This window comes from Dipodomys ordii, unplaced genomic scaffold (genome assembly GCF_000151885.1).
Source record: "Dipodomys ordii isolate 6190 unplaced genomic scaffold, Dord_2.0 Scaffold125, whole genome shotgun sequence".
NCBI lineage: Eukaryota > Metazoa > Chordata > Mammalia > Rodentia > Heteromyidae > Dipodomys > Dipodomys ordii.
In genome coordinates, this window is record NW_012267341.1 from 1,340,708 (window position 1) to 1,353,102 (window position 12,395).

Here is a 12,395-nt window from a genome sequence, read left to right on the forward strand (position 1 = left end):
AAAAAAAAAAAAAAGCTGGAAGTAGTGCTATGGTTCAAGTGGTAGAGTGCTACCTTTGAGTACAGAGAGGCTCAGGGACAGAGTTCAGGCCCTGAGTTCAAGCCCCAGGACACTCTCTCTCTCTCTCTCTCTCTCATAGGACTGATAACTGACAAAGAAAAAACCATTCCATCCTTTTAACATCTATTTTGTTTTTTCTCCTGGAAGGTGGTGATGATGGTGATGAAGTGCCACAGATAGATGCTTATGAGCTTTTGGAAGCAGTAGAAGTCCTTTCCAAACTTCCCAAAGACTTTTATGACAAAATTGTAAGTAGTAGCTAAAATTCCTTCATTTTAAATAATAACTTAGATAAGAGAATACTATTTCTGGTATTACTCCCGTACTCTGACCCCATATCTCTCCCTTAAGAGAGTTACTTCCTCTGTACTTTCATATTACTTTGTATATGCAATTATTATGGCACTTTTTCTTTTGTATGTTTTGTCAAAACCAGAACTTTATTATTCTTGACTTTTTGCTTTTTTTTGATTTATATTTAAATAACTCTCCAGTTTAGCTAGCCAGGCATTGTGGCTCATGTTTGTGATCCTAGCTGTTTGAGAGTCTATGATTATGGTTCAAGCTTAATCTGGGCACCATCAAAGGTTTTCAAGCTCAATGAGATAAAGCTGGGCTTGGTGGCACATGTCAGTCCTCCCAGTTGTATGAAAGGTGTAAAATAGGACAAACAAAATCATGCAGGCTGGCTGGTCAAGAGAAGTGAAACCCTGCCTATAATTAGTTAAAGGAAAAGAGACTGGGGTCAAGGAGCCAGCCTAGCAAGCATAAGGCCACAAGTTCAACCTTCAGTTACCATCGCCCTTGTCATTACTTGTTCATCCCCCTTGTCATTACTTGAGCCCAGAATTTCTTAGCATTTTTTGTCAGATAACTTCTGTTTTGATGGGCTACTCTGTTTATTGCAGGATGTTTAACCAGCCATCAGTAATATCCTCTTCATGGATTATGACAATCAAAATTTTCTCTAAACATCCTTCTTTTTCCCTCCTTCTCTTCCCCTTTCTCCTCCCATCATCTTTTGTCTTTTAAACTTTTTTTTTTATTAGCTTACATTAGTTACACAGAGGTTTTCCTCCCATCCTCTTAAGCATCATTTTCTTAGGAGAGATTCTACTTGGCTGCTTAAATTATGTTCATTCAGCAAGGCATGATAGCAACATCTGTAATCCCAGCATATAGGAAGCTGAGGTAGGAGAATTGCAATTTTGAGGGAAACCTGGATTAGCTACATAGCAAGACAATCTCAAAACAAAAGTTGCAGCTGGGCAACAGTGACTCACACCTCTAATCTGAGCTACTTAGGAAACTGAGATCTGAAGATTTGGTTAGAAGCCAGCCTGAGCAGGAAATTCCATGAGACACTACCTCCAATTAGCCATCAAAACTAATATATTGGAGGTGAGACTAAAGTGATAGAGCACTAGCTACATACAAAAAAGATATGCAAGAGCAGATGGACCTGAGTTCAAGCCTCAATTACAACACAAATAAAATAAAATTTGCTAGGTATAGTGATACATGCCTGTAATCCCAGTACTTGGGAGTTGGGAGCAGAAGGACTGTGAGTTTAGGTTACAAAGTGAATCCCAGGGGCTGGGAAGGTGGCTCAGTGGTAGAGCACTTGCCTTGCATGCGTGAGGCCCTGGGTTCGATTCCTCAGCACCACATAAGCAAAAAGAAAAAAGCCGGAAGTGGCGCTGTGGCTCAAGTGGTAGAGCGCTAGCCTTGAGCTGAAGAGCTAAGGGACAGCACCCAGGCCCAGAGTTCAGGCCCCATGACCGGACACAAAACAAAAAAAAACAGAGTGAATCCCAGACTAGCCTGGGCTATATAATCTGACCCTGTCCAAACCAAGCAAACAAACAAAAAAAATCCTTTGGCCCTTTAACTGAAGCAGATTGTACTTTATATTGGTTACAATTGGATAGTTGTTTATTAAAGATCTTTTTACCTCTGCTAACAACTCCTTATATATCTACTTAACTTGAGCCTCTAGAATGCTCTTGCTTCTGCCTACTGATTGCTGGGATTACAAGTGTACACTACTATGCCTGGCTAACAGCCTTTGTTTTTTTGAGGCAGTCATTGTACTGGTCTTGAACTTACTATGTAGTTTATGTTGTATAGCTTCAAACTTGTGATTGTCCTTTTTCTTTCTTTTGGGTACTGGTATTACAGGCATTTGCCACAACATAGGCTTCCAATTAACATCTTTCTCCCCTCCCCCCACCCCAGTTGTTGGGCTTGAACTCTAGGCCTGGCCGCTGTTCCTGCGTTCTTCCTCTCAAAGCTAGCACTCTACCACTTGAGCCACAGCACCACTTTGTTTTCTGGTGCTTAATTGGAGATAAGAGTCTCATGGACTTTCCTTCCCCGAGCTGGCTTTGAACTGTGATCCTCAGATCTCAGCCTCCTGAGTAGCTAGGATTACAAGTGTGAGCCACCAGCGCCTGGCCCAGTTAATATCTTATAACATAAATATTTTACAAATAAAGTCCAACTGGGGCTGGGAAGGTGGCTCAGTGGTAGAGTGCTTGCCTTGCATGCATGAGGCTCTGGGTTCGATTCCTCAGCACCACATAAACACAAAGAAAAAAGCCGGAAGTGGCACTGTGGCTCAAGTGGTAGAGTGTTAGCCTCGAGCTGAAGAGCTGAGGGACAGCGCCCAGGCCCAGAGTTCAGGCCCCACGACCGGACCCCCCCCCCCAAAAAAAAAAAAACCAAAAAAAAAACAAATAAAGTACAACTGTCAGCCAGGCATTCCAGAACTTGGGAGTTAGAGCCAGGAGGATTATTGAAGCCAGCCTAGGCTATAGAGACACCCTATCTTAAAAACAGCTGGGCACTCTTGGTCTAAACCTCTCTTTAATCTTACTTGGGAAGTTCATGCCTGTAATCCTAGTTCCTTAAAGCTGACAGACTCATTTTGAGGCTGGTCCAGACAGAAAAGATCATCATGAGACTCCTCAACCAGTAGCTGGTCATAATGACACACACCACTCATCCTAGCTACATTGGACTCTCAAATCATGATTTCAAGCCAGCCAGGCAAAACAATCTATGACACTATTTCAATGAGTGGAGCATGGTAGCACACAAGCCATACCAGGATTGGAAGCCTGAAATAGGTGAATTGCATCCCAAATATGTGCCTGAGCAAGAAGTGAGACCTTGTCACAAAACAGTCAAAAAAGGCTAGAAAGGTGCTAGTATGCTTATCTTAGCAACCATAAGCCTTCAGTTCAAATCCTACTAATAAAAATAAAAGCCCTCTCCCCAATGTTTTTGCTGTAATCTTTTTGAGGTTAGGCATTTTTCATCTTTCTGTGGCAAATAAAAGCTAGTTGGGTCCTTGTACTCTACTAAAATAGAAGTGTAGATAGATGAGTTTGAACACAGGGCCTTTTGTACTTGCTAGACAGTGCTTGAGTCACATAACCTAGCCCTTTTTTGAAAGAGGGTCTAGGCTTTATGCTCAGGCCAGCCTGAATTTCGATATTCCTATTTTCTTTTCCACATCACTGGGATGACAAGCATGTATCATCTCACATCATTGTGTTTCCCCCATAGACAGGCAAACACCATCACAACAAGATGGAATCTCAAGAACTTTCCCCCCCAGGCTGGGCTCAAAACATGATCCTCCAATCTCTGACAAGTAGGTAGGATTACAATAGAGCCACCACGTACAGTTACAGTTTTGTTTTATTTTCCGGTAGTACTGGAGTTTGAACTCAGGGCCTCATTCTTGCTAGGCAGGCACTCCACCACTTGAACCACATCTCTAGCCCTACAGTTTTAATTTTAAATTAACTTTAGAAAAAGTTTCTGAAACAAAGCTGGGCACCAGTGGCTCATGCCTGTAATCCTAGCTACTCAGGAAGCTGAGATCTGAGGATCACGGTTCAAAACCAGCCTGGGTAGGAAAGTCCATGAGACTCATCTCCAGTAAACCACTAGAAAACCAGAAGTGGCGCTGTAGCTCAAGCTGTAGAACGCTCGCCTTGAGCTGAAGAGCTGAGGGACAGCGCTCAGGCCCACAGTTCAAGTCCCACAACTGACCAAAACAAGTTTCTGAAACAAAAAAGTTATGTCTTTGAATAAGTAGAGTATAAGAAATAATTCTTTTAGTCTTCTCTTTTATTTTCTGTTATAGGAGGCAAAAAAATGGCAAGAGAGAAAAGAAGCCCTGGAGGCTGTAGAAGTACTAGTGAAAAACCCAAAACTAGAAGCAGGAGATTATGCAGATTTAGTAAAAGCATTAAAAAAGGTAAGTGGGAGGTGTTTCAGTTTTTATATACAGGCAACAACACTGACCTTGATTTTTTTTCTTCAGTAATTTAGTGATCTTATCATAAACACAATACCATGTCTAATGGTGTTTGAATTAAAGGTAATATTTTTAAAGAACTTTAAAATTTGTTTCCCAGTCTTTATATATTATCTTTTTGCTTTCATATGTTGTTTGCTATTTTCTGTATACCTCTTGCTGACCTAGAACTAAATATTACAGTTTTATAATTCCATAAGATGAACTATTGAAATAAGCTATCCTAATCTATAGTTATTGAAATAAGCTATTCTAATCTGTAGTTATATGAAGGTTTTTTTTTTTGTGAGATCACAAAGAATACCATACTGTATTATATCATCCTGTTACGCAAACTATAGGGATATATGATGAATTTATATGTATATATATACATATACATATTTTTAAAAATCATAATATATAAAGGATTTTGAGACTTTTTCCAGAAGAATTAGATATTTGGTATTATGTTGAATATTCCTAAACTATTCTTAGTAAATGAAATATATTTGTCAATAAAAACAGAATTGAAAATAAAGCATTCTGGTTTGGGGACTAAGAGGCTAGATAAAATTGGAAGTAGAGGCCATCTAGTGAGAAAATAATTTTTTAAAAAACAAGTAGAAACGCAAGTAAAGCAACTTCTTTTTGCTTTGTTTTTGTTTTTGTTCTTGCCCTGGGGCTTAAACTCAGTTACCTGGGTGCTGTCCCAGAGCTTTTTTTGCTCAAGCCTTGTGCTCTACCACTTGAGTCATAGCTCCACTCTGGTTTGTTGTGGTTAATTAGAAATGAGTCTCACAGACTTTTCTACCTGGCTAGCTTTGAACTGTGATCCTCAAATCTCAGCCCTCTAAGTAGCAGGTATTATGAATGTGAACTACTGGTGCACAGCTAGTAAAGCAGCTTTTTAGCACCAACTCACTTGGTAATTTGCCATCGTAATAATATAACCAGGAGGGGCTGGGAAGGTGGCTCAGTGGTAGAGTGCTTGCCTTGCATGCATGAGGCCCTGGGTTCGATTCCTCAAGCACCACATAAGCAAAAAGAAAAAAGCTGGAAGTGGTGCTGTGGCTCAAGTGGTAGAGCGCTAGCCTTGAGCTGAAGAGCTGAGGGACAGCGCCCAGGCCCAGAGTTCAGTCCCCATGACTGGACCCCCCCCCAAAAAAAAAAATATATAACCAGGAAGGAACCCAATCTTACCGAATTGACACTGATGCATCTACAGTCCATGAGTTTAGATAAGTGCTGGGCTCTTTGGGTCATACAATGTCAATAGTACAAACATGGAGGAAAATCTGCTTAGAGCCTCCAAGTACAAACTTAATGATCATTATGTGAGTAAAATGGTAGCTGCAGGGCTAGGAACTCCCTTAGAGAGAAGAATGACTGCATTGGCATTTGCAATTTAGAATCCCTATGGACTTCCAGAAGATGCCTAAGGTAGTTTTTACTGTGTAAATATTACAGAGCTTCTGCCCAGTAGTGTCTTTCAGAGGTAAACTGTAGGTTTTCCTGAACCAAAGCAGTTAGTAGCCCTTCAGCTTTTCTGCCATTATCAGTGTTACCTTCCTGCATTTGTATCATATACCATTACTGGAAAGTCAGTAATTTGAAATTGTGGGTTTATATGTGTGGGGTTTTTTTTTTGTTTGGTTGGTTTTTTTGTGTGTGTTGTTTTGGGTTTTTTTTTTGGGTCCAGTCATGGGGCCTGAACTCTGGGCCTGGGCGCTGTCCCTCAACTCTTCAGCTCAAGGCTAGCACTCTACCACTTGAGCCACAGTGCCACTTCCGGCTTTTTTCTTTTTGCTTATGTGGTGCTGAAGAATAGAACCCAGGGCCTCTGGCATGCAAGGCATGTGCTCTACCACTGAGCCACCTTCCCAGCCCCATTGTTTGTTTGTTTTTGTAACACTTTAAGATACAGTAAACATAATGAAGGGAGAAACAGGAGAATGGTGAGTTCGAGGTCAGCATAGGCTACATAGTGACACTCTTGTCTCCTATACAACAGAAAAAATTTATAATAGTTTCCTAAATTCACTATTATCAAAAAAGAATAAAAGTTTTCCTCTTTTGTAAGAAATAAAATTGGCCATCTATTAACATAGTAGCTTTCAGAGATCTTTTGAATACATTTTAATACCCTTTGACAAAATTGTGTGGCTTTTTTTTTCTTTTCTCCTTTCTTTTCTTTTCTTTTGTCCTAGGTTGTTGGGAAGGACACTAATGTCATGTTGGTAGCTTTGGCAGCAAAATGCCTTACTGGCCTGGCAGTTGGGCTAAGGAAGAAATTTGGACAATACGCAGGACATGTAAGTAACAGTCTTTGCCATTTAAAATGGCAAACTAGTTTGTTTTATACTTTAAAACAACTTTCTAATGTAAATCTTTATATGTTAGTGTAAATTTCTCACTGCTTTATTAATATGCAGCCTAGCTTCTCGTAAATACTAGATTTGAAGCTATAAAAACTTCCTATATAGAGTATCAGTCACTTTAAAATATGTAATTGAGTTGATTTACTTACAAAGATCTTGCTTCATTTTGGTGACTATACATACATAATAAGTAAAGTTCATAATAACCAACGGATTAGATAGCTGATGAGTAGAACATGTGTTAAGCATGTATAACACCTTGGGTTTTAGCCTCAGAACCTCCCCTGTGAAAAATACAACAGTTTCTAGTAACCAGTACCATAACAAAAATGTGTATATGAAAACACTAAAACTCTTAAGTGCCGGGCAGTGGGGTGGGGGGCAGGAGATGGGAGGGCAGGGATGGTAAGGGGAAACAAAGGAGACGGCAATAATGCTTGATAAGATATGTACTCATTACCTTGCTCATGTAATTGTAACCCCTCTGTATGGTAAAAACTTAATAAAAAAACTTTTTTTTGGGGTCTGGTCGTGGGGCCTGAACTCTGGGCCTGGGCACTGTCCCTCAGCTCTTCAGCTCAAGGCTAGTGCTCTACCACTTGAGCCCAGCACCACTTCCGGCTTTTTTCTTTTTGCTTATGTGGTGCTGAGGAATCGAACCCAGGGCCTCAGGCATGCAAGGCAAGCACTCTACCACTGAGCCACCTTCCCAGCCCAATAAAAAAACTCTTAAGGGAGGTTAATGTAGAAAATGTTTTATGGTGTTAACCTTCTTAAAAATTATATACTTGAAATATTTGTGTATAATACACTTGATAATCTCTGTTTATTTGAAGAATATCTAATGACAATTTCTGAATATACAACTTTTTTGTTGGTAGTGGCATTTTTGTTGTTGTTTTACGAATACTAGTGCTTGAACTTAGGGCCTGGGTGTTGTACCTTAGCTTTTTTGCTTAAAGCTGGTTCTCTATCACTTGTGCCATAACTGCACTTCTAGCTTTTTGGTGGTTAGTTGGAGATAAGAATCTCAAAGACTTTTTTTTTTTTTTTTTTGCCTAGGCTGGCTTTAAACTGCCAACCTCAGATCTCAGCCTTCTGAGAGCTTGGATTATAGGCTTGAGCTACCAATGCCTGGCTGATAATGGAATTTTTAAACACAGGGTCTCTTGTTTGCTTGGCTTACTTGGCTAGAGCTCTACCACTTGACCATACTTCCAGTGTGCTTTTTACTGGTTATTTGAGATTACAGTTTCATAAACTTTCCTTCCCAGGCTGGCTTCAAGCCATGATTTTTAGATCTCAGCCTCCTGTGTACCTAAGATTACAGGCATGAGCCACCAGTGCCTTGCATGATTGTCTTTGAATAAGTATGGTTGCAGAAAGTTTAATAATAGAGTTAAATGTTCGCTTTGGCACCAAATATATTAAAATTAGAATGATAGGGAGATTACCATGGCCCATGTGCAAGGATGGTATACAAATTCATGAAACATTCATATTTTTTGATAACTGCAAAGAAAAAAAAAACACTAGCATTAAGGAGTTGAGATGCTTTCTTTAACTATGGAAATTATCAACTGACCTCTTAATCTGATCTGAAATACTTAGAATGGCTTAGTGTCCTAAAAATTGAGTAACTTAAAGAGTTATTTGACTTCCTTTAAGCTATTTTATTTCCTACACTGACCAAAACTGTTTTAATAGTTTCTAGTTATGTCAGTTTTATATTATGAAATTAACGTGCAACCTCACTTGAGCTATGGTATTTGGAGCTTGCTTACATTAAATATAATTTCTGAGAACAGACTTCACAAAGTAAACACTACCAAATAAAAATCATATCTATCACTAAGCTGGGTGCCGGTGGCTCATGCCTGTAATCCTAGCTACTCAGGAGGCTGAGATCTGAGGATCGTGTTTCAAAGCTAGCCCGGGCAGGAAAAATCTGTGAGACTCTTATCTCCAATAAACCACCAGAAAACCGGAAGTGGTGCTATTGCTCACGTGGTAGAGCTGTAGCTCAAGTGGTAGAGCGCTCACCTTGAGCTGAAGAGCTGAGGGACAGCGCTTAAGCCCAGAGTTCAAGGCCCACGACCGACCAAAAAAAAAAAAAAAAAGATCTAATGTAGCTGGGTGCTGGTGGCTCCTTGTCAGGAGGCTAAGATCTGAGGATCACAGTTCGAAGCCAGCCCAGGCAGGAAAGTTCACAAGACCCTTATCTCCAAACCCTATCTCTCTCTATAAATTTGACACTTCATTTAAGCAGAATCCTACTCTATGTGGTCATTTGTGACTAGCTTCTTTCACCCAGCATAATTTATGAGATTTTGTTTCAGCTATGTTATAATGTATCAGTAGTTCATTCTTTTTTATTGCTGAGTATTACTCTAGCGGTTCACTTTTACAGGTTGTACCAACCATTTTGGAGAAATTCAAAGAAAAAAAGCCTCAAGTGGTACAAGCCCTGCAGGAGGCAATTGATGCAATTTTCCTTACTGTAAGTTGCCTGCTTGAATTTGTGGTTTTATGTAAAGTAAGTTTTGTCATTGTGATATTTTTAATAATTACAATTTTTAAAAGTGCATTAACCACATTTTCTTCCTAAAGACCACATTACAGAATATCAGTGAGGATGTTTTAGCAGTAATGGATAATAAAAATCCAACCATCAAGCAGCAGACATCTCTTTTTATTGCAAGAAGCTTCCGTCACTGCACTGCTTCTACCCTGCCAAAGAGCTTACTGAAGCCCTTTTGTGCTGCTCTACTTAAGGTACAGACTGTCAGTGTAACTGGGATGATACTTTATACCTAGGCAGAAAATTTTTTCCTTACAATGACTATGTCACTTTCATGATATAGATTATGCTCTTTTAAAAAAACAGACCTTCCTTAGAGTACCTTAGTGTGTTTCTATTTTTCAAGGAAAAGATAAGTTAGCTTTATGACTTTATGATTCTACTAATTGCTGAATATTTTGTTAAGTTGGCCACTTAATGGTATTCAGCTAGATACAGCCAAATGTCGACATCAAATCTGGATTATTTGAAGATTGTGTGGAAGAGAGACATTATGATAAAATGAAGCTAATCATATACTTGCTGTATTGATACAGGTGGTTTCTTTAATCCAGAAAGAATTTGTGAAAGAATAACTTAATTGATAATTAACTTCAGTAAATTAAAAAAGGCAAATTCTTATCCAACAGTTAGTGATCTGAATTAAAATTAGTAATACCTCAGGTAGTCTATATTAAAGATCATTTTGCTTACTTCTGGAGTATAGCACATCAATGATTCTGCTCCTGAAGTCAGAGATGCTGCATTTGAAGCATTGGGTACTGCTTTGAAGGTGGTTGGTGAGAAAGCAGTAAATCCATTCCTAGCTGATGTAGACAAACTCAAGCTTGATAAGGTAGGTCAATAGCAATTTTTATAATGAAAGTGAACAATAAAATTGTGGTTTTGTATTGTGGATTTATTGCTTAGAAATTTGAAAATAGGGCTGAGAAGGTGGCTCAGTGGTAAAGTGCTTGCCTTGCATGCATTAGGTCCTGGATTCTATTCCTCAGTACCACATAAGCAGAAAAAGCTGGACGTGGCACTGTAGGTCAAGTGGTAGAGTGTTAGCCTTGAGCTGAAGAGCTGAGAGACAGCACCGAGGCCCAGAGTTCAGGCCCCAAAACTGACAAAAAAGAAAGAAATTTGAAAATATTGATACCCATTTGATAAATACTTGTAACTGTTTTTTGTTGGTGTTTTGTGTTTGTTTGGTTTAGTTTGGCTTTTTGCAATTCAAAGTAGGAAGAAGCCAGGCATGGGTTGCTCACACCTATAATTCTAGCAACTCAGGATGCTGAGATTTGAGGATCTAGGTTTGAAGCCATCCCAAGCAGGAAAGTCCATGAGAGTTTTATTTCCAACTCATCTCTAAAAAGCTGGAAGTGAAGATATAGCTCAAGTGATAGAACACCATCCTTGACCTAAGGGAGAATGCTCAGGCCCTTAGTTCAAGCCCCAGTACCACATATACACAAAAATAAAGTAGAAAAGAAATTTTATATTGCACATACAATGCAGTTTTTGGAGGAGGACTGTGCTGAGGATTGAACTCCTGCTGGGGATCTTGCAAGTACACTTTTGAGTCATGCCCTTTCTCCGCCCGGCCCTTTTATTTTTATTTTACTGAGGATTTTGCTGGACTGGCATCAACTTTGTGATTCTCCTGCTTCTGCCTCCCTAGAAGCTCAGATTATAAGCATGCTCCACTACTCCTGGTTCTCTTATCAGTTGTGTGTGTTTTGTTTCACTTAAGGAAAAAAATGCAGATAATCACCTCATGAAATTTTATTTTATGCTCCACTGGTAGTTCAGACTTGAAGTTTGAAAATAGAACTTTTGAAGATATAAATTTCATTATAGGCTGCAGTGGTGTTGTTAGTAGAAATACTGTTCTAATTATAGCCAAATAGAATTTGAGTGACCAATCTGTAAAAACGGTAACCTGGAAAGTGACCATTTAAAATATAATCTTCCATCAGAACTATGGCCATTGTTTATCAGAAATCTTAATTTGTGAAGAAATAAAATGGACTGCCAGAAGGTCAAGATAATTTTTATATTTTTTGAAAATAAACTTTTCTCAATTCTCATGCATAGTTGAAAAAGGCATCCTTTCCCCCCTCCCTCTCCCTGCTCCCCCAAGTATTGGGGTTTTAATGTGGGTCTGGCAGGCTCTGTACTACTTGAGCCACAACTTATTCTTCCTGCTTTCTCTTTCCCAGAAATGACTTACTAAGAAATTAGTGGTCGTGTTTAAAATTAACTGCAACATAGTGATGTTTATCTAACTTTCATTCTGCAGATCAAAGAATGTTCAGAAAAAGTGGAGCTGATACATGGTAAGAAAGCTGGACTTGCAGCTGAAAAGAAGGAATTCAAGCCTCTTCCTGGAAGGGCTGCTGCTGCTTCAGGGGCTGCAGGGGACAAGGACACAAAGGACATTACAGCACCAAAGCCAGGACCCTTAAAAAAGGCACCTACTGCTAAGGTTAACAGATGGTTTAAAAATTAGAATTTAATAATGTAGAGTCTGAGTTCTGAGTGTCAGGTTCATGGTTGTTCTTACAATGTGATTGTTAATGAAGACAAAGTTAAACAATACACTTGGCTTTTTTTTTTTTTTTGGAGCCTGAACTCTGGGCCTGTGCACTGTCCCTCAGCTCTTCAGCTCAAGGCTAGCGCTCTACCACTTGAGCCACAGCGCCACTTCCGGCTTTTTTCTTTTTGCTTATGTGGTGCTGAGGAATCGAACCCAGGGCCTCAGGCATGCAAGGCAAGCGCTCTACCACTGAGCCACCTTCCCAGCCCCTACACTTGGCTTTTTAAAGCCTAATTAGAGTTAAAAATTGTATTGATCTGGGAGCCAGTGGCTCATGCCTGAAACCTTAGCTACTTAGGAAGCTGAGATCTAAGAATCTTGATTTGAAGCCAGTCTGGGCTGGAAAGTCCACGAGAATCTTATTTCCAGTTAACTACCAAAAGAGCTAGAAGTGGAGCTGTGACTCAAGTGCCTTGAGTTCAAGCCCCAGAGCTTGACTCTCCTGATCCCCCCAAAAATGTATTTAAGTACTTTTTCAGA

The 12,395-nt window shown here is 39.6% G+C and overlaps 1 protein-coding gene across 1 annotated transcript in view; it reads left to right on the forward strand.

Moving 5' to 3' along the window:
- Nucleotides 1-12,395, forward strand: part of Ckap5 (cytoskeleton associated protein 5) — a 110,650-nt gene that overhangs the window by 46,381 nt on the left and 51,874 nt on the right. The window contains exons 7-13 of the mRNA XM_013029963.1: nt 208-308; nt 4,220-4,333; nt 6,583-6,687; nt 9,164-9,253; nt 9,364-9,528; nt 10,041-10,169; nt 11,619-11,804. Of these exons, the coding sequence (XP_012885417.1) occupies nt 208-308; nt 4,220-4,333; nt 6,583-6,687; nt 9,164-9,253; nt 9,364-9,528; nt 10,041-10,169; nt 11,619-11,804 (890 nt within the window). The remainder of the gene's footprint in view (nt 1-207; nt 309-4,219; nt 4,334-6,582; nt 6,688-9,163; nt 9,254-9,363; nt 9,529-10,040; nt 10,170-11,618; nt 11,805-12,395) is intronic.